This window comes from Rhinolophus ferrumequinum, chromosome 16 (genome assembly GCF_004115265.2).
Source record: "Rhinolophus ferrumequinum isolate MPI-CBG mRhiFer1 chromosome 16, mRhiFer1_v1.p, whole genome shotgun sequence".
Classification (NCBI taxonomy): Eukaryota; Metazoa; Chordata; class Mammalia; order Chiroptera; family Rhinolophidae; genus Rhinolophus; species Rhinolophus ferrumequinum.
Window position 1 is genome coordinate 7,821,514 of NC_046299.1, and position 27,570 is coordinate 7,849,083.

Consider the following 27,570-nt stretch of genomic DNA (forward strand, 5'->3'; position numbering starts at 1 on the left):
AGCCCACCTCTAAATATACAGTTGTCTACAAACTACCCTAGTCAACTCTTGAATTAAAGCTTATTAATTATACATCATATGCATTTATTTTTTAAAACATATACATTATTTATTCTAGGAGTTAAGGCATCTGAATAGCTACACTGTTGCAATTTTTGAAATAAAATAATAATTTCCAAAAATCTCCATCAAAATTTTAAAAACTAGCATTCAGTTGAATATGAATGAGGGAAAGGGGAAATGAAAGTTCTCAAGGAAAAAGAAGTTATTTCTCAAATGCAGAAGATTTTGAAATTGGAACTGAGACCAAGACACTAAACAAGAGCTTCCTTGAATTGAGATGAAGCTATTAGAAAGGAAATCAAATCATTTCTTGTGAAATGCTATAAAACAACTAGTCTGGAAACTAAAGAAATTTAAAACACTGTAAATCAGTTCTTTCATACCTTATTAGATACTGGAGAAATTATAAATGCCATAAATAAAAATTAAGATAAATTAGTAACTCACTAGCACAATGTCAATATTTAGCTAATGTTTTTAATTTCTAACAATTAGTAAAGCATCCTTTCATAATCTCTCCCCAGCTTAGGCTGAAGCTGAGTTCTCCTCATAATGGCTTCTTCCTCTCAAAACTAACTGTTTTGGACATCTGCTTAGAGCACCTGAAGAGTGAAACTCTAAGCACTTAGTAATACACTACACCTGCTACAAAGTAAGTGCTTAATACATACGGTTTTCAATGAATAGCATTTATGTAAGGACTTCTTTTAAGGTAAAGAAGAGAAGTAAATATACCACTAAAAGGACTCTTAGCACAACTCGCAATCTGAATAAAATTCATGTGCTTTAAGTCTTATTATTTCACGGCAGGAAGAGGCAGGGATATAATGGGTGTTAAAAAATCAGAGCCTGAAGTCAGTCAGACCTGACGAGGTCACACACTTATTGGCAGTATCATCTTATAAAAATTATTTAGTCTCTCTGAGTCCCGTTTTTTCTCATCTATGAGGCGGAATGCCACCCATTTCTTCCTTGAGGGATGGAGATGACGTATATAAAGAAACTAGCATAGTGCCTGGGACAAAATAGATCTTCTTTATCATCATCTGGAGATTTCCAAGTAAGAAAGCCTCATGGAAAATGTAAAGCAAATTACTGAAAAGTAGCATGTTAGCCATGTTGGGGGAGGGAACAAGGAAAGAAAGAAATAAAACTTTGATTTAAAAAAAAGAAACAACTGTACGAAACCAGGAAGTTGCCATGTTTTTAAAGCAAGGGTTTTGTGTGTAATGAATACATCCCAAAGGTCTGTGTCCTTACTACCTTTTCCTCGAGTGCTTCTTTATTTCATTTCAAATCTTTACCATCGGAGCGGATAGTTCGAATGGATAAAACTTGAAGCAAAGATATTAGCTTGACTGCAAACAATAATCATCTCACAAACTGGGGTCAACTGATCATAGGCCAAATGGTTATGAGGCATTTTATCATTTTATTTGTCAATTTTCTCTATTCTTTCTCTATCCATTCCTCAGTCAGACGTTGGACTTGATTAATGGAACCTCTAATTTTCTTATTTATTACCTATCTTTGTCTTTGTTCTTTTAGATTTTTTTGACTTGTTTTCTGAATTTTGCATTGTCTCATGTTTCTTTTTCTATTCGATAGATCTCTCTCCTCAAATGTCATATAATCTTGGGCTATCCATTCGTATTTAAAAACAAGATACTACGATACTGATTGGAAGCTCTCTTGAATGTATGTAGGGTTGTTGACTGGTGGACTCCACTGTACAACGAGCTCTTCCAGCAGAAATGCCCAGATGTCAGTACCCACAGCTCCCTTCTCTAAGGTATTCAGATGCTTATTCCACCTATACCTGGCTGCCCAATGCTCTGGGGATGGACACAGGAAAAGGTTGCATTCAGTGTGCAGATTTTCATTTAATCCTATTTTGAGTTTCATGCCTCATCTCTCCCCTCATCTGGGACTAGTGTCCCCAAGCACAGAGACTCACTGATTCTATTTCTGGAGCTACTACACATACCATTTCCTGATGGGATGGGTGAAGGGTAGATGCCTGACTGAGCCAGATGGAGGTAGAGACTCAGGTTGTTTCTTATATAGATGTTCAAACAAAGTCCCCTTTTTCGGCCCCTCCTCACCATTGCTTCCCTTGACAATACCCAGTACCTAAGTCTACCGAGAGCTGGAGTGTGGGAAGGACTGAAATGGCTAGCTTTTCATTGGTCTCTTCTTCTGTTCCGCTGAGTTGTTTACCATTCCTCCATCCTCCACTTTCCATCTTTCTACACTGTGGATTACAGATATCTGCTAGTTTCATCAAACATAGTTTACTTCTTGTTCTCATTGTTTTGGGGCAATCTGGGAGGAAACAGAGGTGGAAAAGTCTTTATGTTGCCATTGTGAATGGAAGTGGTGGTTTCCATCTTAGATGCTAGTGTCTCCCGCTAAAGGCAGGCCTTTATGAATCTTTTCTCCACCCTCTCTAGTAGCGAAGAACTAATAAACTATTGGCAGACCAATAAATAACTAATCGTAACCTTTGGTTCCAACTAAAATCACCCATATACAACCCCGATGACTGAGTATCTAATCTATTACTATATATTCCTATTCCTTCAAACCGTAAGTTTGAGATTTTGCATTAAAAAGACTGTCAAGAGTGTGTGTATCATTACAAATTCTAAAATACAAAGTTCTGTTACTTGACTTGTCCACAGCAGCCTTTCATTCACAAGGCTCTGAGATATTTTCCGATTTCATAACCAAAATTACACATTTGTGGTTAAGTATATAGCTTCTTTTGTTGTTTAGTTTCTTAGTGGAGATAAAAGCAATACAGAGGGTTCTCTGAATACTCTATCACATACTGATCATACCCTACTTTCATCACCGCCATCAGATGCTCTCCCTAACGTACTGCCTACAGAACAAACCTGCCCTTCTCATGCAAAAGAGAACAAAGAACTTTAACATCAACTCTACCCTAAGAAGTATCTTGACTTTAATGTAAAATAGTCCCTTCTGATGTCCTAACTTCTGTCCCTTCCATCACTAATGTCCACTAATATACTCTAGGAGAGTGAATCAATTCTCCTGGCTTCAACTGTCACCCACGATTTTAAGATTCCAAATTTCTCCATTCTTCTTCACCTTCAAGCTCCATCCAGTCCTCAATCACTGTCATCAGAACATTCCACTTGGCTGTTTCCCACCATGTCAAACTCGTTACCAAACATTTTACCCTACCTAACCCGTTCTGCTTCATTCCTCATTTCTTTACTTGAAGCAAACCTACCTGACACCTCTCTTCCCTCAACTCCCACACACCCAGTCACCAAGTCCCTGCACTTTTCCTTCTAATGTTTTTCATCCTTCTTTATCCACCCTAACTCAGGCCCTAACGTTAGGGTAGTAGTTTGAAAACCACTTAAGTAATCTACCTGCATCAAAACGCTCTTAATCATACAAACAGAAGCCTACCTACCCTTATGTCTACTTTCTAGATGCTAATTTCTCACCTCTTGTTTTTAAAAAAATCACCTGTCAACATATTACATCCCAACTTCTGCCTGCCTGTCTCCTTTCTAGTCTCTCACCAGCCCTCCAGCTTCATTCCGCGCTCAGTTCCCCACACACACCGCGATCTCTCCTCTGCGTGCCTGTCCATGAGGTCCTCCCACCTTTCCTCCCCAATGGTCAGGGATGACCAGGGTTAGCTGGCCCCCAACTCCAGGGCTTCTTCATTCAGTGTGACTCCGACTACCAAGATCCCCAATAAGAACTTGAAGTGCTTCCTTTGTGCTTTTCAAATAGATGGACCACTCCTTTATCTAGTGACTGTAATCAATGCACTAATTCCTGGTATTGTATCTATCAGTGAGACAACCAGCCTGTGAGGGTCGGAAGGGCCGCAATTGCATCTTACTCTTCTCATAGCCCCAGCGCCAAGCACAGTGAACATATATTAGATATTCATCAAATGTCTGATGAACAAGCTAACCAGATACCCTCAATTACCCCAAACTGTAAACTTTCCATTACCCACAACCAGAAAACCAAATCGTTCCCATTAATTATGTATTTACTATAGAATAAAACAAGGTAGAAAGTACAAAATCACCTGAACTCTCGCTGGAGGTGCTGACCATAAAGACCTAGACAATGACACATGTGGGTCGAGGGAGGAAGCTGTGACTAGGACAGGACACAGGACAGGCTTTAGGTGATGGGAGCACTTTGATTTCTTCCCTTAGATGGTGGTTTCAAGGGACTTTGCCTTAGCATAATTCATTAGCCATTAGGTTTTAGTTGTATAGTTTTCAGTGACTATTTTCTTTCACACTATAGTGTAATTATATTAGTCTAACTTAAAATATAACATACAAAATATGGCTACTTACCAAAACAGAACTCAGCTTTTGGCCTTAGCTTAGTTGCATCGCTAACCTAACAAGAAAGAGAGAGATAAGTCACTCACTTCTTCATGTGCTACTATAACCAGCCTTAAATATGTTGTAAACTTCCATGTGGATAATTTCCCAATAGTCACACACATTTGGCACACACATCTAAAATTAAATTTGAAAGGCAACTGAAAAAGAAATGCAAATTAAATCTAGGATATGGGTCCCAACTGTAAGATGTTTATAACAAATGGTACTTCCATGTTCTCTTTGAACAAACTTATTTTTTCTTCAAAGGAAATGTGAAGAAATTGAAAGCAAACAATTCAAGTTTATGTCACACACATAAATATTTTTAGTTTAACATAATGTTCAAAATACCTTCAATGAATACTCTACAGAAACTATGAATTCTTCCCAAATTGTAGATTTGTAAATTAGCTGTGAACTGTAAGAAAAAATAATGGTGGGCAAGGGGAAGATCGTACACTTAAAAGTCCAAAAATCCAGAAGGCATTAATCTGCAATGAGGAAATCAAAATGGTACTGGATCCCCTCTTGTATATTAGAATACCCAGGGATAAGGGGGTCACTTTGCTAAATGAAGCACAGGGTTCCTTTTACAAGGTGAAGCAATGAGCGGCACCGGAGCTGCTATCCCTTTAAGTAAAGGAGCTCTCGTAGAGCCCATTCACTGCCCACTGCCACGCTGCTGCCCCGGGTCAGGACCGACGCTTGTAGCATCTGTTTTGTGTCTTCAAAAGCAACCTTACGTCTGGGGTTTCTGACTGATCCCAACTATGAATTCACAGCTCTGAGTCACACTGAAATCTGTTCCAGGAATAAATTCTGGGGGGGAAAAGTGGCATGTCTAAAGCAGAGTACAAACTGTACAATTCAAACTTCCGTAAGCTGTGGACAGAGATGAAAGTTAACAGAACTACAGAGGTTATATTTTAAAGGGGAAAGCAACGGAGAAAGGAAAAGCAGCTGGCCAGTCAGCCTGCTTGCTTAGTTAATAGCTTATTTTTCAAAAGGGCTCCCATTTTTAAAAAGACCAGGCAACAAGTAACTGAAAAGATACAAGCTGATGGGCAATTTCCCCCTCAAATGCCTATTCCAATCAAACAGTCCTTTCCACATCACTCATCGAGAGCCAAAAATGCTAGCAGCGTATTTACACTACAGTACACATAGACTGCAGGCAAACTGAGGATCTAGAACTTACTTTATAATGGAATTTTATGCTTGCTAATAACAGTCTCTATAGAAGTTAAGCTGCAAGATACCCTGAACCATTTAGTAAATGTTTTAATTTACAGGAGCACTTGAGGTAAACTTAAACAATATCTGTCTTATAAATTTCCGTAATATTGGCCTTAATATAATGTTTCCCTTTAAATATGTAATCTTTATTGTCCAAGGTCTAGTTTGTTTTTTGTTTTTGTTTTTGTCAATGAGAATGCATCGCTCTTTTGTTATACTGATAAAGTATTTATAAAAGTATCTTTTAAACAGAGGCAACACTTGCAAATTAGTCCTCTGTTGAAGACCTTTGCTAACAAATTCTAATATATGCAACATAGTATGCATACACGTATTATTTAATCATATTGTGTTGCTACTTTTCACATCTCATATCTTAAGTCAACAAACGTGTAAAACAAAAAACTCACAGAGCTGTTAGCTCTCCTCAGCATCTCTATCTCAGTTCCCAAAGCATGAATAAAAGAAAATAAGGATAAAAACTAAATCTAGGGCCGGCCTGGTGGCTCAGGCAGTTGGAACTCCATGCTCCTAACTCTGAAGGCTGCCAGTTCGATTCCCACATGGGCCAGTGGGCTGTCAACCACAAGGTTGCCGGTTCAACTCCTTGAATCCCGCAAGGGATGGTGGGCTCGGCCCCCTGCAACTAACATTGAACACGGCACCTTGAGCTGAGCTGCCTCCCAAATGGCTCAGTTGGTTGGAGTGCGTCCTCTCAACCACAAGGTTGCCGGTTCAACTCCCACAAGGGATGGTGGGCTGTGCCCCCTGCAACTAGCAACGGCAACTGGACCTGGAGCTGAGCTGTGCCCTCCACAACTAAGACTGAAAGGACAACAACTTGAAGCTGAACGGCACCCTCCACAACTAAGATTGAAAGGACAACAACTTGACTTGGAAAAAAAAAAAAAATCCTGGAAGTACACACTGTACCCCAATAAGTCCTGTTCCCCTTCCCCAATAAAAAATCTTTAAAAAAAACAAAAAACTAAATCTAAATTTTACCAAATCTAATTTTTTTAAAGGAACAGGTATTGCAAAAATGCCAGAAAAATCAACAAAGAAAACAGAAATTAGTAGAGACAAAGTAAAATGAAGGGAAAAATCATTCTTTCATCATGAAGATGGTTCACATTGTCCTCAAAATAAAACATAAAGAAACAAAAAGTCAAAGGTTATGAAATTAAAAACAAGAAAGAGTTTAAGTAAATATAATACAGACTTAGAGAACTCTCCAGAGTTCCCAAAGATAGAACCTAATTGTTAACTGATTTCTCCCCTTCTGATGTTCAGATACCGAATCATAAAAGTTAACGTTAACTTTTGCAATGAGCCACATCCTATAAGTTAACTCCAGATTTTTCCAAATTTTATCAAACAGCATCCTAAACACAGTCATCAGGTACTATGTTCAGCATGATATGAACCTGAACATTGTCATTAAATGACACAGAAAGGAAATCACTCCTTTTATTCACACTCCCATTCTTTTTTTGTTTTTTAACAGTGCAGAGGTCTTTTATTTTTTCACACTTATCATGCCATGAATTCCTAGGGAATGGGTTCCAGCAGCTCAGGCTCCTTTCCATTGGTTCTCACAGAGTGTGCTTCTCTGGGTGGAGGAGGCTGGTGCTTCATTTGAACCCAGGTACCTTTCTCCTTGGCTCCCTTCTTTTCCTGATCATTTTCCTTCACACATTTCTGGAAGCTATCTCAGCTCCTAGAGCGCTTACTACGCTCAATACGTACATTAATCCTCTTGGCAAGAATCTTGCCCTTAACTTATTTGTTTACAACAATGCCAACCGCATGCTGAGTAACAATGCAGACTCTTCCAGCTTTGCCATGGGAACACTGGTAGGGGCTTTCCTTTTTGAATGGTGCCCATTCCCTTGATATCTACAGTATCACCTTTCTTGTAGACTCGCATGTACGTGGCCAAAGGAACAACTCCATGTTTTCTAAAAGGCCTAGAGAACACACAGCAGATGCCTCTCCTGTTTCCCTTTGTGTTGGTCATTTTGATGAATTACTGGAAGACAGTGGTCCCACCCATTCTAAGGTATTTTAATTCAAGCATAAATGTAATTCAATACAGAAAGACTACCTTTGATATGTAGGTAAGTTTAATGGCTCCAACACGTGATGATCCAGAAGGCAGGTTCTGGAAACAAATGATTAATACATAATTAATATCCACCACGATGAATTTATTTTATAATATAATGTAAACATATTAAAAAGTTAATAAATTAGATTTTTTTAATATCACATTTTACAAATCAACTTTTTCAGTTCAAGTATTTACTAGGTCTGAAATCAAGCTGACAGTGTGGATAACAAAATTGAACTCTATTTTGTTCCACCTTAATACATTCATAAATAAAAGGCCATTTTTATCATTATAGCTAAACTTATTTTCTGTCTCATGAGCTTAAATGGCCATAAACAAGATCAGATTTTGGTCCTGAAAGCAATGAGAAAAAACATTTAGAGACATAAAAGAAATACAGTTGTAAGAAATTTCAAGACTATACATATTAACTTCTATTAAAAAAAATTAATCAAGTATTTGGATTTTCCCTATTTAAATATATTTAGACTTATTACACCATACTTTATCTATATTGATACCATTTTTCAAAAAAATCGTTAAATTATACTCTTTAAACCATACTAGGGAATATATATATTAACACTTGCATACAAAACATCTTTATTCTTTCCTTCACAGGTTTGGAATGTGGTTTGTGTCTTAAAAGAGCTAAGGAGAAAGAACTAAGAAGAGGGAGAATCATTTCTGGCTAAGGCTGTCAGGAACGACTGGGTGGAAGAATGAACAGAACAGCCTTAAAGGAAAAATCTGAAACACAAAGAGCGGAAGAGAGACTACTCCAGGCAGAGAAAACAGACAAGCTACAACAAGCAGATGAGGAAGCCCAGAAGCTCTGTACTGGAATGGAAAAGAGGCTGTGCTCCACTGTAACACAGGGTCATACAGGGTTATAGGAGAAAATGGTGGTGTGGGAACTTGAACTAAGAACCTAATTATAGAGGAACCTAATTAAAAAAAGCAAAGTAGCAATGAACTAATACTGTTAAGAATTTGAAACCATTAAAGAAGGCTTGTGAGTAGCTCTGTAATCAAAATTGTGCTTTAATTAATGTAACATGTAATATAATAAATTAGATGGATTATAGAGGGGGAAGATGGAAGTAGGGAAAGCAGATAAAAGAATCTGGAAAAAATAATAAAAATATAAAGGAAAAGATGATAGAATATTTCACAAGTAAAATTAAAACAATCTTGATTTTGAAAGTTTCCCCTGCTATAGATTAAGCAAGATTTTAACTGAGTTTACAATAACGTAAATATAAAAAAATATATTTGGGCTTGCTTTCATGAATGACTAGGAAGTACCTTTGTCAGACCTCTATTAGCTTACCGGAAACAGTTAATTATATGGAAGCCTAGGCATTTCAAAAACTTAAGATTCCCAAACATGAGTCTGTTTGTTGACGGGACAGGTCTTTTCAAAACTTTCACTCCTATATAAAGTAAAACTGCATTATGTTCTGCTCTGAACTGTATATGATGCATAAGCTTCCAAATGTAAACCATACATAAATATGGATATAAAATTATAATTTTTTAATATGCAATTTTAAATGGTTGTGTTTTTATACAAAATGTTTTCCATTTAAAGAGGGTTTTTTTTGGTTTGTTTTTTAATTTTCGATAAGGAAATGAAATGTTATGATGTCTTCAAGACCTCCTAACTAATACGAAAGTGTTTTTTTCCCCGAACACAGCCACCCTTCCATTCAAACTTGTTATTTTTCTTTTAAGTCCTCCATAAGCCCATCATTTTAACTAGATGAATACAGCTCTAAGCCTTTGTGTGAGGAAGAGAAATGAGAAGCTATGTCATGGCTGCATGACATAAAGGGTCATAGATTAAACAGTGGCACAGTACAGGGAAATATAAGTAGCTGGGAAATAAAGGATATTCAAAATACCTACTTCCTATGGACCAGTATGATTGCTGCCAAGTTCAACTAGAAAAAAAGTAGGTTTTAAAATGTGTTACTTGACAATGAACAAGAAATAATAAACTAATATGACATTTAAGATAAAAAGGGAAATAAGCAATTTGTTCTTACGAGTTCCTGTACTCTTTTTGCCAAAAGACTTTCTCAATTTTTTTCAAATACACTTCCTAATACAGTTACTCAATTATTTAATTCTCCACCATTACCCACGCCCTCAACAAAACAAAAAAAGTCCCAAATTGATCCCTAGTAATACACTAGAATGGATTTTTACACCAATGATTAGTGGTAAAGAAAACAAAACAGAGAAAGAATGGCTCCATAAAAAAAGGTGAACCAAACTAATTTTCTTTCATAATCAGGATTATTATGATCAGTATAACATGTTACAGCACCGTAACATAAGCAACTAGATTGCATCATATAAAATTGCCATTTTTTAGTACATGAAATTGGTGGTACATTGGCAATTTCACGTGGTTCAATTTAATATCTCCCTCTTGCGTAAGTTTTCATGAAAGAGATATAAGTCTTGATCAAAACATTTAAAAGTGACACAAAGCTGGTATTGATAGCTAATACAATGGCTGGCGGAATCAAGATTGTGAAAGATTCTCACCAGTTGGAATGAAGAGATAAAATTATTAAGAACAACTGAATAAAAAGACAGATTTAAAATTCTGCACTACATACAGAAAAACCAATGCACTAATCACACCATAGAAATATGGCTTCAAAAGAGTCTGTGTGGGGGCCGGCACGGTGGCTCAGGCGGTTGGAGCCCCATGTTCCTAAATGCCGAGGGCTGCCGGTTCGATTCCCACATGGGCCAGGCCAGATGGCTCAATTGGTTGGAGGGTGGGCTCTCAACCACAAGGTTGCCGGTTCGACTCCCACAAGAGATGATGGGCTGCGCCCCCTGCAATTAACGGAGGCAACTGGACCTGGAGCGGAGCTCCACCCTCCACAACTAAGACTGAGAGGAAAACGACTTGACTTGGAAAAGTCCCGAAGTACACACTGTTCCCCAATAAAGTCCTACTCCCCTTCCCCAATAAAATCTTTAGGAAAAAAAAAGTCTGTGTAAAAAAGACACAGCTGAGTGCTTAAGCATGCTCCCGGCTACAGCCACAGTGAACTATTGTCGGGACGTGCCATAGGCATCTTGCTTTGAATTCTTTGCCCATGCTGTTCTTGGAGCACTGGAAGGAATGCCCACTTCTCCACCTCTTGGCCAGAACTATACCCACACTGCTAATAGGTCAGTTTCACATGGTACCACCTCCATGAAGACGTTAACTCTCTCTGCTAGCTATGATCACACCCTCCCTCTGAATTCCAGGTTTATGTTTCCTCTGTGTAATAAACATTTTCTATTCTGTAGTTATTGACTTTTACCGTTTCCCCGAAAACGAGACCTAGCCGGACCATCAGCTCTAATGCGTCTTTTAAAGCAAAAATTAATCTGAGACCCAGTCTTATTTTAATATAAGACCAGGTATAATGTAATATAATATAATACTGGATCTTATAATAATGGATCATTTTGCTCCAAAAGACACATCAGAGCTGATGGTCCGGCTAGGTCTTATTTTTGAGGAAACATGGTAGCTCTGTTTAAGTGGGAAGTACTGATATAGGCAGGAATTCTGGGAAGGAGAATCTATGATATATGAAGACAGAAAAACAAGGAGCTTTAAATAAAATTCAGGATAAACCATATGTACGTTAACCAGATCTTGTGAAGAGACAAACAACGGAGAGAAGACTAGCAGAACTGTGCAGTGGTTTGCACTGGAGAGAAGAACCAGAAACTGAAATTTAGTATATAGTAATTAGAGGCCATCAAGGGGGACTAGGTTACTTTCCACCTTGGTACAAGGCGTTTGGGAGGGGACTGTGCCACAGATAGAGATGAGGTCATAAAAAAGAGGAATCTGATTTATGTTTAAAAAAAAAAAAGAGTAGAAATAAACTTTTGATTTCTGCAGACCTGTTGCTTCTACCACTGACTCTCGTCAAGTAAGTGAAGGTAATCATGTAGGAGCACAGCAAGGTTACTAACACCCAAGAAAGTTGCTTATACCCAGAGATAAGGGAATAAAACAGAGTGTCAGTAAATTCTTAAGGATAAGGACAGAGAAAAGACAGTTCTTGGCAAAAAAAAGTCTCATACAAAGTCAGCACTCAGATAATATACACTGAATTAAAACACAAATTATCCTCCAAAAGTTGAAAGACTGCATGTAGATAAAGGTCTAAACTTACTTTATAGAATCAGAGGGCAAAAGGAGGATTCATGGGTAGAAGACACAAGGCATGGCTCACAGGACAAATAATAATTAAAGGTGTCTCAAATATAATACATACTTTTTAGTAATGTGTCGTTCAAACACCACCTAAGGTGAAGATCAGGGATAAATGGGTTCTTGCATTTAAGGAGGTTGAATTAATACCAAGGTCCCTTATAACTCGAATTCTATATAATCAAATATAAATGCACTTGCATGTATGTCTCTTTCTCTAACCTAAAATCAGGACAGGGTGGTGAAAAATACTAGCCCTCGGCGGGGGACCCAGTCCCTGCTGTGAAGCAGAAGAGAACCTCCCACCAGTCACCCCCTTGCTCTCGCTCTCACCTTTAGGCTCCTCAGGGCATGAGGAGCCCCCGGAGCTGCATCTCAATCTGAAAGGAGTTTCACAGGTAAAGAAAACTTAAAACTGCTCAAAAGATGATCTCTACTGCAAGGTCTCTAAGACCTTAAAATCAGAATTCTAGGGGAGGCTGGTGAGCTCAGTGGGTTAGAGCGCGGTGCTCTTAGCAACAAGGTCGCCAGTTCGATCCCACATGGGCCACTGTGAGCTGCGCCCTCCACAACTAGATTGAAACAACTACTTCACTTGGAGCTGATGGGTCCTGGAAAAACACACTTAAATAAATAAAAGTTTTTTTAAAAAAAAACCTTTATAAATATATGGTGATGGAAGGAGAACTGACTCTGGGTGGTGAGCACACAATGGGATTTATAGATGATGTAATGCAGAATTGTACACCTGAAATCTATGTAATTTTACTAACAATTGTCACCCCAATAAATTAAAAAAAAAAAAAAAACCTTTAAAGAAAAATTAGGATTCCAATTTTTAATTTGTGGCATTTACACCCAATGATTTACAAGACGACAATAAAATCAAAGTGCATTTCAACTCATGAGTAGCATTCCAATGGCTGACACTCAAGTGTGACACTACAAGACGGAAGGCCTACGTACATGCGTGAAGAGTGTCAACAGTTTCAGTAGTTTATTTACCAAAAGACAGTAGTCTATATCCTAGAGACAGCACCTTAAATCTAAACGATTTTAAAACTTTCTACCAGAGATAGTATTTCTCTCCCAAGGGAGGAAAAACATACATGCTGCATAAATTTTTATCAAATAAACTTAGTTTCATCTTCTGAAATGCAAATAAGACAGTAGGAATTGGGGGTGCAGGGCAGGGAAAGTGCAGCCAGTAGAAATAAATCTAAATATTTACTGTTTAGAAAGACCAATCTAACATCAGTATAGTATGTCAGACACTTTAATAATTAACATTCTTGTATGCTTTTAAAGAAAGGTAACCCTTTGGACTTCACAAACCTGTGGATTATCCATGTACCATACAAAACTATCTTCTCTGGTATCCAGTATGAAGTACCTTCGAAGAAATTTCCCACTATTTTCATTTTCTTCAATGTCTAGAAAACCACAAATGCGATTCTGACGATCCACATAAGGCATTTCTGAGCTTGAACATTACACTGTAAAACAAAAACATTAACAGCAAGTATTTCTCAATGGACCTTCAAGCATAAAATGTGCTACGATATGATTTGTTCAACAAGGAGCCTATTTTCCAGCATTAGGTGGGGGCCGGTTAATGTGTATACGAGTACACGCAAAGCATGGGCAAAAATTGCTTTTGAAATTAAGCTTATTATGAGTGGTTACTAAGTGCAGCTTCACATTGATGAGGACAAAGGAGAGCTATTCACCTCAGTTAAATAATTTACTTACCTTTTTCCCTAAACAAACCCAAGTGAGCCAAAAAATAGCTACCCAGACATTAATTTCCTCACTTGTAAATCGAGATAAATGAACTTTCAGATTGTTTTAGAATATTTTTAAATTCACAAAACAGTAGCTAACCTTTATTGGCCACTTACTTACTACATGCTAGGCTCTGTGTGAGTCTTTTCCATGCACTTTCTCAATTAATCCTCGAAATGACCCTATGAGTAGGCATCATCTCCCCCATTTCAGATAAGAAGCTTAACATTGAGAAGGGGAAGTGATTTTCCGAGATTAGAAAACTAGGAGGTAATGAATCAAAACATGAACCAGATTCTTAGACTCTCAAACTTGTATCTTAATCTCTACAGTATCCTGTCTCTTTAAAACCCTTTGAATTGTTAAAACTAAAATGAATCAAAGTAAAGTTAGCTAACATCATGAAGAGATAAACAAGTATTATGTGCCTCCAGATGGAAGACACAAACATTACCAATGAAGTGAACATCCTGTAACAAAAAAGTTTTTATCTGAATCTGATCAAGTCTCTGGATCTATGTCCAACCATCAATTAATAGGAAATAAAGAACACAGAGGAAGTCAATAAGCAAAACTGAGGGACTCAATAAGCAAAAGCCAAATTGTGGGAAACAACAGGACAAAGAGCCCAGTTTTGTCAGCAAATAAATTACTACAGGGAAAAATAAGAGAGAGAGAGAGAGAGAGAGAGAGAGAGAGAGAGAGAGAGAGAGAGAGAGAGAGAGAGAGGTTATAGATTAAAAACACTTCAGAGGCATATCATATGCTGATTCTGAAGTACTGAAATTTTGATTGTACTGGTTAAAGTTCAAAACCATGGTGGGTAAAAAGCAGTGTTTATAGTCATTTTTCTCTAGAAACTAGATATGTGATTCCTTCCTGATGTTATGCAAATGTGCAGACCTTTTCTATTCTGGTACTTCTTTAGGCAGCACCAACATCTTTTGGCAGATTGAATTTATTTATGGAACTAGTTCTTCATTTAAAGGCTCAAGAAAAGTTTAACTCAGGATGAAAATTCAATTTAGTATGCAACCTGATATACTGCATATCTAAATCACCATTCTGTGTGCAGCCAGAGAAATGGTGAAACATCAAAAAGTTGTAAATAAAACTATCCATTAAGTTTGCATGTATGGTGTTATTATAAATCTGGCATTAAGAGATAATTTCTTTAAAGAACTTACCCAAAGTTTTTAAAAATTTCTAAAATGTAATCAAAACTTGAAAAATTAATATACTAATACTATACTAACATGTACTACATATACTATCAACTTGCATGGTACTGCCTTGAGGTAGAGATAGATCAAAAACATAGAATTCAGGAGCCGGCCCGGTGGCTCAGGCAGTTGGAGCTCCGTGCTCCTAACTCCAAAGGCTGCCCGTTGGATTCCCACATGGGCCAGTGGGCTCTCAACCACAAGGTCGCTGGTTCAACTCCTCGACTCCTGCAAGGGATGGTGGGCTGCGCCCCCTGCAACTAGCAACGGCAACTGGACCTGGAGCTGAGCTGTGCCCTCCACACCTAAGACTGAAAGGACAACTTGACTTGGAAAAAAGGTCTGGAAGTACATACTGTTCCCCAATAAAGTCCTGTTCCCCTTCCCCAGTAAAAATCTTAAAAAAAAAAAAAAATAGAATTGAGAACCCAAAGATAAACCCATACACCTATGGCCAACTGATTTTCAGTAAGGAGCCATGATGCAATGGGAAAACTGCCTCTTCAACAAATGGTGCTGGGACAACTGTATATCCACATGCTAAAGAACAAAACTGGACCACTACCTCACACCATATACAAAAATTAACAATTTAAATGTAAGAGCTAAAACTATAAAGCTTTATGAAAATATACAAGTTAATCTTCATGACCTTGGATTTGGTGATAAATTCTTCGATATAACAGCAAAAGCACAAACAACAAAAGAAAAAATATGATAAACTCAACTTCATAAAAATTAAAAACTTTTTTGCACCAAAGGACTTAAGAAAATGAAACAACCAAAAAAAAAGAACATTAATTAAAAAAAAAAAAATGAAACAACCTACAGAATGGGAGGGAATACTGCAAATTATGTATCTGATAAGGGTCTAGTATCCAAATACATAACTAACTCTCACAACTGAACAATAACCTCAAAACCCAGTTTCAAAATGGGCAAAGGACTTGAAAAGACATTTCTCCCAAAGAAGATAATACAAATGATCAATCAGAACACAAAAAATTGCTCAATATTATTTGTCATTAAAGAAATATAATTCAAAACCAGAATGAGATACCACTTCACACCTACTAGGATGGATATAATTAAAAGAGAGGAAAAATAACCAGTTTGGGGAACCACGTGGAGAAACTGGTACCCTCCTACATTGCTAGCGGGAATGTAAAACAGTTTGGTAATTCTTGAAAAGTAAACAGAATTACCATACAACATTTCTACTCCTATGCATTTATCCAAAAGTACTGAAAACAGACACTCAAACACTCATACCTGAATGTCGATGGCCACAATAGCCAAAAAATTCACTATAGCCAAAAAATAAAAACAACCCATATGTCCAACAGAATGAACAAAATGTGGTATATATCCATACAATGAAATATTATCCAGACATAGAAAGGAATAAAGTACTGCTACAAGCCAACCAATCAAAACTCCAGCAGTATATTTTATAAAAATTGACAAGGCGATTCTAATGTGTATAAACACACACACACACACACACACACACACACGTAAATGCAAATGACCTAAAAAGCCAAATCTCATTCCCAAAGAACAGATTTACACTACTTGATTTCAAGATTTACAATAAAGTTACAGAAATAAAGACAGTGGAGGATTGGTGAAAAGATAGATATAATAAATGAGTGGAACAGAACAGCATCCAGAAACAGACCCATACATATACTGTCAATTGATTTTCAACAAAGATGCCAAGACAATTCCACCAGGGAAGGATGGTCTCTCAACAAATGGCACTGGAACAATTAGGTATCCATGTGGGAAAAAATTAACTCGAAATGGATCAGAGACCTAATGTAAAAGCTATACTAATAAAGCTTCCACAAAATATATAGGACAAAGTCTTCATGACCCTGGGGAGTAAACAAAGATCTCTTAGATAATACACAAAGAGCCTGAACCATATAATGGTTAATATATTGGATTTAATCAAAATTAAGAACAGTTCTTTGAAAATAACCATTAAGAAATCAAAAGACAAGCCACAGAATGAGAAAACACTCAGTTTACATACATATATCAAATAACTGATATCCAAGAACAGGCAAAGAATTATTAAGGGAAGTTTAATAATAAGATGAACCAAATATGAACAGACAAGCCAACAAAGAAGATATATAAATAGTAAATAAGCACATATAAAGATGGTCATCATTAGTCAGAAAGGTATCACAAATAAAAACCAGGAGGTACCACAATATGTGTAGTAGAATGGCAAAACAAAAAACAAAAACAAAAAAAAAAAACCACACACACACACAGAAACCTGACAATACCAAAAGCTGACCAGAACGTGAAACAAACGAACACTCTCCCATAACACTGCTGGTGGGAATGCAAAATGGTACGGAAACATGGGAAGACAGTTTGGCAGATTCTTACAAAGTTAAAACATACCCTTACAATATGAACCAGCAATCCCACTCCTAGGTATTTCTCCAAGTGAACTGAAAGTTTACGTTCACACAAAAACCTGTATGGAAAAGTTTATAACAACATTATTCATAACTGGCAACAGCAGGAACAACCCAAATGTCCTTCCACTGGTAAATGAATAAACTGTGGTACATCCAATACAATGGAATACGACCCAGCAATATAAAGGAACAGCTATTGGTACATATCACATGGGTAAATTTCAAATTTATTTTGCTATCGCTTCTCGGCCTTTTGGCTAAGATCAAGTGTAGTATCAAATTTATTTTGCTAAATGAAAGTAGCTGGACCAAAAAAAGGCTATAGGGACAGAGAACAGGTCAGTGGGTAGAGGAGGGGCTGACTTTAAAGGGTAATTTTTGGAGTAATGTACCTGTTCTGTATCTTCAAGGTGGTGGGATACATGATTATGCATTTATCAAAACTCATATGCCCATACACCAAAGACGGTGGTGCACTGCATACAAATGAGAAAAAAAAAAAAAAAAAAAAAAACTCCTGATAAAACTACTGATAAAAACTACTCTGATACAACAGATCAGAGTTGCTAGGGCTTGGAATCGGGAGAAGGACTGAGTGAAAAAGGAACAGGAGGGAATGTATTTTTTTGGTGATGTTAACTATTGTGTATCTTGATTGTGGTGGAGTTTACACAATTATATGCGTATGTCAAAACGTGTAGATCTGTACACGAAAACGGGTAAAACTTACTCTACGTAAATTACACCTCAACAATCCTGAATTCTAAAAAAAGATGCCATACACATCACCAGAATAGCTACAATTAAATGGAATGACAACACCAAATGTTATCAAAGACATGGTGCATCAAGAATGTATATATTGCTAATGGGAATGTAAAATGGTACAACCACTAAGGAAAAAGTTCTGATAACAAAAGCAAACATACACCTACTGTATGACTTAGCCATTCCATTCCTAGGTATTTACTCAAGAGAAATGGAAACATACATGCATACAATGATTAATTCATAAATATTTACAGCAGCTTTATTCATAATAGCCCCAAACTAAAACAAGCCAAATGTCCATCACCACGTAAACAAAATGTGGTGTGTCTATACAATGTATTAGCACTCTACACTATAGAGGGACTACTGCTACATGCAACAACACAGTCAAAACTCATCAAGTTGTAAACTTTAGGCAGATAGTGTATTGTATGTTAACAAATTCCAAAAAGTTAACTGAAAAATCCAGTAGCAATAAAAACTTAGGTATCTACTGATACAGAGATAAAATAAAATGTCATCTGAATAATTTGGAAGGAAGGAATGGATGAAGGAGGCATGGCCTTGGTTTACAGTTGTTGGGGTTAAATGATAAGTACTGTAGTTATATGATTCTGTCTGTTCTTGTGGATATTCACAATTCTTCATAATAGAAAAGTTCAAAAAATGAATAAACCTATACCACACAGAGATACCATTTCTCACCTATCAAACTGGCAAAAATTCAAAAGCTGAACACACTACAATGGTGAGACTGTAAGAAATTACGGACTCTTACATTGCTAGTGAGAAAGCAAAATGGTACAACCCTAGAGACAGGGAGTTGGCACTGTTTAACAAAATCACATAATTCTTTTAGCCCTATGAACTAGCAATCCTGCTTGGTATTGTAATTTTGAAACTATGTATATGATAGTATTTTTTGTGCATTTAGGATAATGTAAACATTGATGCTATGATTGTATTTGAAATAAAAGTAATGAAGCAATTATTTATTAGGAACCATTTCATCTCCCAGATCTCTGAATGTTGGAGTGTCCCAGGGGGTGGTCCACAGACCTCTTTTCTATATATATACTCACAGTCTTAGTAAGCTCACTCATTCGCATAGGTCTAAATACCAATGACTTCAAAATTGCTATCTCTATCCCTGAACACTCTAAACTCCCAACTCATGTACAGAAGGTGCAAGGGGAAAAAAAAGTATACACATTTTAAGAAAGGAAAAACTGTATTAAAATTGTAATGCTCAATATATATCAGTAACAAAAGATGAATACAAGTCACGTTTGACATCTGCAATTATAAGAGGTGCTAAAAGTGGTTACCATGAGCGTCCCGACACTTCTAATTACGGCAAACGACTGCTTGAGCAACGTTGACCAAAGTGACACCTTTCTTAAAATGTGTTTAAATTTTTTTGGCACCCTCCGTATACAACCTCTTGCTCTACAGATCCACTTACTTCCCTCAGAACCATCTCATACTTAACAAAGCTCCAGGTAGTCCTCCCCATCTCAGTAAATAGCCACACCCTTCTCCAGCTGATCAGGAGCCACACTTGACTAAGTCTTCTCTTTCTCTCATTCCATGTCCAATCCTTCAGCAAATCCAGTTGGCTCCATCTTCAAAATACATCCCGAATCCCACCACTTCTCACCACTTGCACTGCTGCCACTGTGGTGCAAGCCGCCATCGCCTCTCAGCCGGATTACTGCGATGGTTTCCTTGCTTCTGCCCTGGCCGCCTTCACGATCGTCTCAGCAGTCAGAGATTCCCATTAAAACATATATTCAAGTGGTTATTCGATAAACACTTATACATATTCCTACCTGCCAAGCATTATTCTAAATATTTAAATGTCAGTTTATTTAACCCTTATAACAACAATTTTACAGATGAGAAAACAATGGCACAGAAGATTTTAAAAATAACTTGTCCAAGGTTAGATGGTTAGGAAGTGGCAGAGCCAGGATTCAAGACGGGACGGCTCTAGAGCCCATGCTCTTCATTCAATACGATGTAATATTACTCTTCTGAAAACTTCAACTTCGGCTCTTTATTAGAATAATCTGCAAGTTTTTCAAATCCTGAGACCTAGGCTAGAACCCCCAGACTAACTAAATCAGAAAGTCTGGAGATGGGATCTAGGCCTCAGTACATTTTCAAGCCCCCCAGATAATTCCAGTGTTCAGCCAGAGTTAAGAACCATTGCTCTGAGGCAACGCATCTCACTCCAAGTAAAAACCTAAACCCTCACACAGACATACAGGCCTCACCTACCCACCCTTCACCTGCCCCAATCCCCCATCACTCACTCATCTGCCCACTGGACTCTTGCTACATCACACAAGCTCCCCACTCACCACCGCCTTTTAACTCGAATGTCCTTTTCTCAGTGAAGCCTTCCCTTGACACTCTATCTACAACTGCAAATGCTCCAAACTGTCCTGCCCCTTCCCACCTCCCGCCCCTGCTTCTCCTTCTTAGCATTTATTGCTAACAAATGATGTCATTTACTTATTTACCTTTTTCTTGTCTGTTTCCCCACACTGGAATGTATGTTCCATGAGAGCAGGGACTTTTTTTCTGTTTACTATTGTTTCTCCACTGCTGAAAACAGTGGCTGGCACATGGAAGACAATAATTATTTGCTGAATGAAGCATTAAGAAACCCATAATTACTGCACCAATATGAATGTTTAATTTTTCCAAATAAAAAGTTGCTTTTTCCTCATTAGACAAGAAATCATTTAGCAGATTTAACTGACTGGTCTGTTTAGATGATGGAAGGAAAAAGAGTCAAACACTGTATTTCTGTTTGGATTTATATTTTTAGTAAAGCTAGTATGAGGCAAAAATAGATAAAATTACATTAGTAAAACCTCATCAAAATTTATCCTTCAGTATTACTTATGCTCTAAGGTGTAATTAGATAATATAATCAGTAATAAGTTAACAAACTCACAGTTAATACTTCATCAGTCAGGAACCAGGAAGTAAGCCAAAAAACAATCAGAAAGAAAAATTAAATTTTGCAGTGAGACCTCCTTAGGCCCACAGGACTTCACCATTACTTGTGAACTAGATGTTGGGTGGGACATCTAGTTGTTCCAAAATTGCTGACAAACAGAAAGCTGAGGATATACAGACATCAAGGATCAAACAACTGTTGAGTCCAGTACTAACACCCCCGCCTCTCGTGCGGGCGCACGCGCGCACACACAGACACACACACACACACAGACACACACACACCCCACTCAAGGCTCTGGCACCCTAACCAATGCTTTACCATCATTCCACACTATACAAGCAGTTGACAAAAGAGAGAGAAAAAAATTAGAAAGAAGTCTTTCAAGTCTTCAGGGAGAGCACAGGGAAAGAAAGGGGGTTTCACCCAAAAACCGTGGCAGGGGGCACCCAAGAGTCATTCACCAAGAGAAGAAGTACCTACAAGAAGGAGACGTTTGGGGGCAGACGGGTGGCTCGGCTGGTTAGAGCGCGAGCTCTAGGCAAGGGTGCTGCCAGTTCAATTCCCACATGGGCCAGCGAGCTGCGCCCTCCGCAACTGGAATGAAGTCAATGAGCTGCCACTGAGCTCCGGGGTGGCCAGATGGCTCAGTTGGTTGGAACGCGGGCTCTCAACCACAAGGTTGCCCGTTCGATTCCAGCAAGGGGAAGTGGGCTGCGCCCCCTGCAACTAACAACGGTGACTGGACCTGGAGCTGAGCTGCGCCCTCCACAACTAAGATTGAAAGGACAACAACTTGACTTGGATGGAGCTGATGAGTCCCGGGAAAAACACACTACTGTTCCCCAACAAAAAGTACTAGAAATACACACTGTTCTCCAATAAAGTCCTGTTCCCCTTCCCCAATAAAATCTTTATTAAAAAAAAAAAAGGAGACATTGGGGAGAGGGGGAGACATTGGCATCTCATTCTCCAGTTCAAAGTCTGCTTATTTAGTGGACTAAGTGACTGACCCTATGCCTACTGGAGAAAGGGGAAAAAGAGAATTGATGAGAAATGGCAGGGCAGAGAAAGGGGAAAGACTTAAGCAGCCTGCATGCCACCATTTGGCATCAAAAGGAAGTGTGTTTCCAGTGGGTTAAGTGGACACTGCAGAAGGTGGCTGGACTTGAGCTATCTTGCTGGCATCAAAAACTGTGACTGCAGAGAGAGAAGATCCCCAACCCACCTCATGCTTATACGCTCAGGAACCAGGTGATGGACTAACAGGAAAGGAACAAGGAGGTGGGAGTGTAGGTTGGAAAAGGTTGACCTACAGCAAATTTCATATTCAGAAACTCTGTATAGGGGGGAGTCGCCATGAGAAATACCACCAAAAATTCCAGTTTGGGTGCCTGTCAGTGGATATCGGTGCCTCACCGCTCTTAATCAAAAGAGGGCTTTAGTATTAGGTTGGTGCAAAAGTAATTGTGGTTTTTGCACTTGTTTGTAACCTTTGAAACTGCAATTACTTTCACACCAAACAGTACCAGGTAAGAAATACTTGTCCTTTTTCTTCTGACTAGTCCCTGTCCAAGTAGATCCCAGCAGGGCAAAGAGAAAGCGGTATCCTGGGGGGTACACCAGAATCGCTCCTCACTCCAAGGGCTTCAAGCATAAGGGGCCTGACAATGGGATAAGGGAAGAGAGGAACTTTCAATTGAATAGGAGACTGAAGGTTTAAACTGAAATAGATTAGACTGCAGCTTTTAATAGCTGTAAACATACAAAAGCCGTCATTTGCCCAAGATGTCACAGGAGAAAGGAGGAAGAGGAATATCCTACAAATCACAGTTGAAAGCAATGAATATTGAAAAAACAACACTGTTTGGTGTTTGTCCTCACCAAGCTCAGACTGCTCACTAACCTGATGACATATTGAACAGCAGTAGTGTCCTCAGTAATGAGAGGGAACACCTGACATGGAAATTCCCAGGGGGGTCTTACTGTACTGGGTAAGATGCTACATTAGAAGTCCTCTGAGACTGCTTCCAATTCTAAGTGCCTGTGATTGTCCTTTCTTCAAGAAGAAGGTAAACTGAATACAGAATCCAGAGTTCAATGGTTAAACTCATAAAAAGCGAGGCTGCGTAAAGGGATAAATCACAACTTTTGGAGAATAAAACTATCAGATTGACAAATCTGATAAGGATTCTATGTAGGAAAAAATACTTAAGACTTAAAAATGTTTAAATATTTAAGACTCTGACTTATTTAAAAGTTTAAAAATATCCTACGTGACTGATTTTCTTTTAGTCAACAGTAATTTCAGTGCAAAAAGTTTGATATAAAATCCCCAAAACACACCATATGATTTCACTGATATGTGGTATATAAAACTGAAAACTAAAGAACAAGACAAACAAATGAAGAAACAAAAACTCATAGACACAGACAATAGTTTAGTGGTTACCAGAGGGTAAGGGGGGAGGGGGGTGGTAGATGAGGGTAAGGGGGATCCAACATACCGTGATGGAAGGAGAACTGACTCTGGGTGGTGAACACACAATGTGATATATATAGATGATGTAATACAGAATTGTACACCTGAAATCTATGTAACTGTACTAACAATTGTCACCCCAATAAACTTTAAATAAAATGGGGGGGGAATCCCCAAAATACTATCTTCCTGAATCAAAGCAATTCAACTAATCAAAAGGCTTACCAAAATAAACAGCAAACATGTTTGCTGAAATATCTTTTAGGAATTATAAGCTCACGTTCTTTATCACACAGGAGCTACTAGGAAAAAATATCACTTAAGAGTTCAAATGGTTTAACGTTATTCATTAAGAATAACAGAATCCTACTGCTATCACAACTACCAGCAGGAATTTTGATTTTTAAAAAGAAATACCCCATTTTTTATGTTTCTAAAAATAATTACAAATTATAGAGAAGCATCCAAAACTACCAAAAGTTTCTGCCTTAAGAACTCGTTTCTGACACTACATCAGTAAATTTCCAAATGCTGTGTACTCACAAATGATCAAAAGAATTAAAACCAAATTTTAATATTTATCTCCTACTGATGCCATTTTATTGTATCATTGTAGATCTGAAATGAGAGGAAGGTAATTCTCTTGAAATGTAATATCAAGCTTTTGTATTACCAAAAGTAAAATGCTCAAGCACGTGAAAAGGTAGTATTTGTATATTACCTCAGCTCACAGCTGAGGTAGTTACTGCTAAAGTACTTGAAATTTTCTATCTAACAAAACCAGAGTGTAACTATTTTCACATCTGAATAATTACTACATTTTATTCATAAAATTATTTATCTTCCCCATTCTTAAATGAGTTATTTACACAACTATTTGATATCAACCAATATTTCAATAGCAAAGTGACTTAATTATGCTAATAAATTACTTCATAGATTTCATTCTGGGTTAGGAAATATCATAGAGTCAAAATAACTGAGTTTTACAGTATGACTATAAGAACTTTCAGGCTTAAGTCAAAGTCTTTTTTTTTAAAAGTGCATTAAATGTTTTTAAAGAAAAAGTCTCTATGAAATTATAAAATGTTTCCATCTTTCCCAAGTATTTTCCTAGGAGTTTTTGATATATCCTATGCTACACGTTAACAACGTGCGAGTATTGCCCAGCGACTTTTTAAACAAAATAATCCAATGCTATTCTTAATGTCTTTAAACATTTCTAAAAAGGTCCTTCCGGCTTATGAACTCATGGCAATTTCCTTAACAATTGTATACTTATCCTGTTTTACTGTCTCTCCTAGTCTGTGACAAACTCAAATTTACACACCACCTCTCTTTCCTATTTTTGCTACATTGCTAAAATTGGAAAATGAAAAGATACAAACCTGCTACTTCCCCCCAAAGCAACAATAAAAATAACAAAGTAAAGTGCGATCTGAAGCAGTTTCAACACATACTGCTTTTAACCTCAAAAAGTTATCCACTGCTTACCACAAAGGACAAATTCACAAATTCATTTTTCTTGATGCAGGTACACTCCTCAAGAGAAATCTGTGAATGGATACACTATATGGTTTATAGCACTATAAAATAAATTAACTATTAACCCAAATTCTGCTAAGCTTAAATATACTTGTTTAAATACGTAAGTATTCTAAAATGTAATTTCTTTCAGGAAGAGTTGGCCAAGATAAGGAGTCCTAAACGAACTCTATTTAGGGAAATAGATTTTGCCACAAGTGTGTTAATATGAAAATCTGAGTATGCAAAGTAATAGGCATTTTAGTCAGAATAAATCGTACTATTTCTGAAATAACAGTTCAAGTTCTTCAGATGGTGAAGAAAAACACAGTTTCATAAAATGATTTAAGGTTTCCTCTGAATCATACAAAACTTAACCAAGTTTTGCTGAAAAGTGTTTCAATGGCATTAAACTCACAGAAAAAAGTGTGTGAGCTGAGTGTGTGGAGGGAAATAAAGCAGACTGATCAGTGGTTCTAAGATAAAAGACAATGGTTTAGACCTCATACTGCGCTATTTGTTCCAGTCATTAAACACACAGGAAATAAGATTTTCTAGTAAGAAAACTAATTCACAAAGGGCAATGACTTCATTACAGCAAAGAAAATCTTATTAAAACAGACAACGATCAACTGTAAAAGAAGAAAACAAGTACTATAGGATCTGAAGGTGAAACAAAATAGCAGATTGCCTGCGTATTTCTTCCTCAAACCTCCTCATGGACCAGCCCCACACACAGCAACGGAGTTTCATTATTCATATGCCCAGGAGACAGCAGATGCCCTGCTGTGGGGCACGGCAGAACCTGAGTTCCACCAAAGGCAGTCAACACTACAAATAACGAGACCGCTCTCATCATGACAGCACTTTCTCCTCTGATGGTCCGTCCAGGAGAGTCAATAGAAAGCATATGAACGAAACCACAAACCACTCAGGACGGCCCCAAAGCGGTGCCGCTGGCAGCTGGCCGCGAAGCCTGAAGACCTGGGTTCTGGTCGCCTCCCTGGTCCTCCCCGGGTGACCTTGGACAAGTCACTTTCAACGCTCGCCCCGGTCACTTGCACCACTGAGCGGCTAAGGTGAAACACTAACATTGTACGATTCTATGACCCAGGGCGGAGCCCACTTCTGAGGCGGTGAGTCCCACAGTGAAAGAGCATTAAAACCCTAGAAAACGATGCCCACGGCAGTTGAGCCCCGTGGGCACAGCCCTGGAGTCCAGCCACTCCGACAGGCGTCGCCCGCCGGGAATCCCCGAACAGCTGGCCGGCGCGGGGTGTCCAGGAGGAGGGTGCCACTGTACTTTTGGGCAGAGCCACCGAGGAGCCCGCCGCCGACCGCGACAGCCGCCGGCCTCCCCGCCCTCCTCGGCCGGACGCGGGGCTGAGGTCAGAAAAACAATACAGCAGCCGCGGGAAGGGGACGCCGCTCCCTCCCGCCGCCCCGAGCTCGCGCGCGCAGGTGAGCCGACCCCGCGGCCTCGCCCCGGTGCAGCCGCGCGGGGCGGACACGTGGGGAAGGAACCGCGGAGTCGCAAGCAGGGACCCCGCGCCGCCCGCCGCCCCGCACTCACCAGCGCCGGCGGCCCCTCGGCGGACGCGCCGCCGCCTCCCAGCTCGCCTCAGCCGGCACCGCACTCCCGAAGCCCGGCCCCGCCCACTCCGCCCGGCGCGGCCGCGCTCCTCACGCCGAACTTCACCACGGCCCTCAGCCCGGAACACCCGCACCGCCTCGGCCGCGAATCCCACAGGCGCCCAGCTGCCGGAGCGGTGCCCAGGACGGCCCGCCCGCGCACTGCGCACGCGTACCCGCGCCGCCTCTGCCCCCAGACGGCGGCCGACATTCCGGAGCGGGCACTCCCAGCGGACGAGACTACAAGTCCCGGCAGGCGCCGCGCGGATCCCGGCGGCGTGTCGGGCTGGGGATAGGGTGTCTTCCTGGTTCCAGGGGAGGCGTGCTGGAGCGCGTCGGGAGAGCTGTGCGAGGAGCTTGGGGGCCCCTGTGCTGCGGAGCATTGTGGGATTCGTAGTTTTCGAGGACCACAGGGCTGGCTCGGGGATGGAACTGTGATGTCATCGCTGCGAGCTCCGAGGCGTGGGGATCTTTAAAAATAGGCTTCGTTCGTTTGCAGCTAATTTGTTTTCAAGCTGTCCCATAATCGGTCCAGAAAGCATAAATACACAGGCTGCTCTATGAACTGGAGAAAAACGATTTACAGCTCTGCGCGCCAATTCTCCGCTCCTAACCATCTCTCCCTCCCTAAAGCTGAAGCTCCACCTCCTACTTAAAAGGACAGGAGGCTAAGAGAA

At 39.2% G+C, this 27,570-nt stretch overlaps 1 protein-coding gene and 1 pseudogene across 5 annotated transcripts in view; one reads left to right on the top strand and one right to left on the bottom strand.

Annotated features, from left to right (window-relative positions):
* PLEKHA1 (pleckstrin homology domain containing A1) overlaps positions 1 to 26,998 on the bottom strand; it is a 58,673-nt gene extending 31,675 nt beyond the window's left edge. For 2 of the 5 annotated variants that reach the window (XM_033130703.1, XM_033130706.1), the window contains exons 1-4: positions 26,835 to 26,998; positions 13,394 to 13,554; positions 7,807 to 7,863; positions 4,431 to 4,476 (exon numbers count right to left, since the gene is read on the bottom strand). In XM_033130703.1, coding sequence (XP_032986594.1) covers positions 4,431 to 4,476; positions 7,807 to 7,863; positions 13,394 to 13,534 — 244 coding nt within the window. In that variant the 5' untranslated portion in view covers positions 13,535 to 13,554; positions 26,835 to 26,998. Of the gene's footprint in view, positions 1 to 4,430; positions 4,477 to 7,806; positions 7,864 to 13,393; positions 13,555 to 26,834 lie in introns of those variants that run through there. The other 3 variants (XM_033130704.1, XM_033130702.1, XM_033130707.1) reach the window with 3 other exon arrangements.
* LOC117036484 (uncharacterized) lies at positions 17,748 to 17,824 on the top strand (annotated as a pseudogene).
* Positions 26,999 to 27,570: the final 572 nt, after the last annotated feature.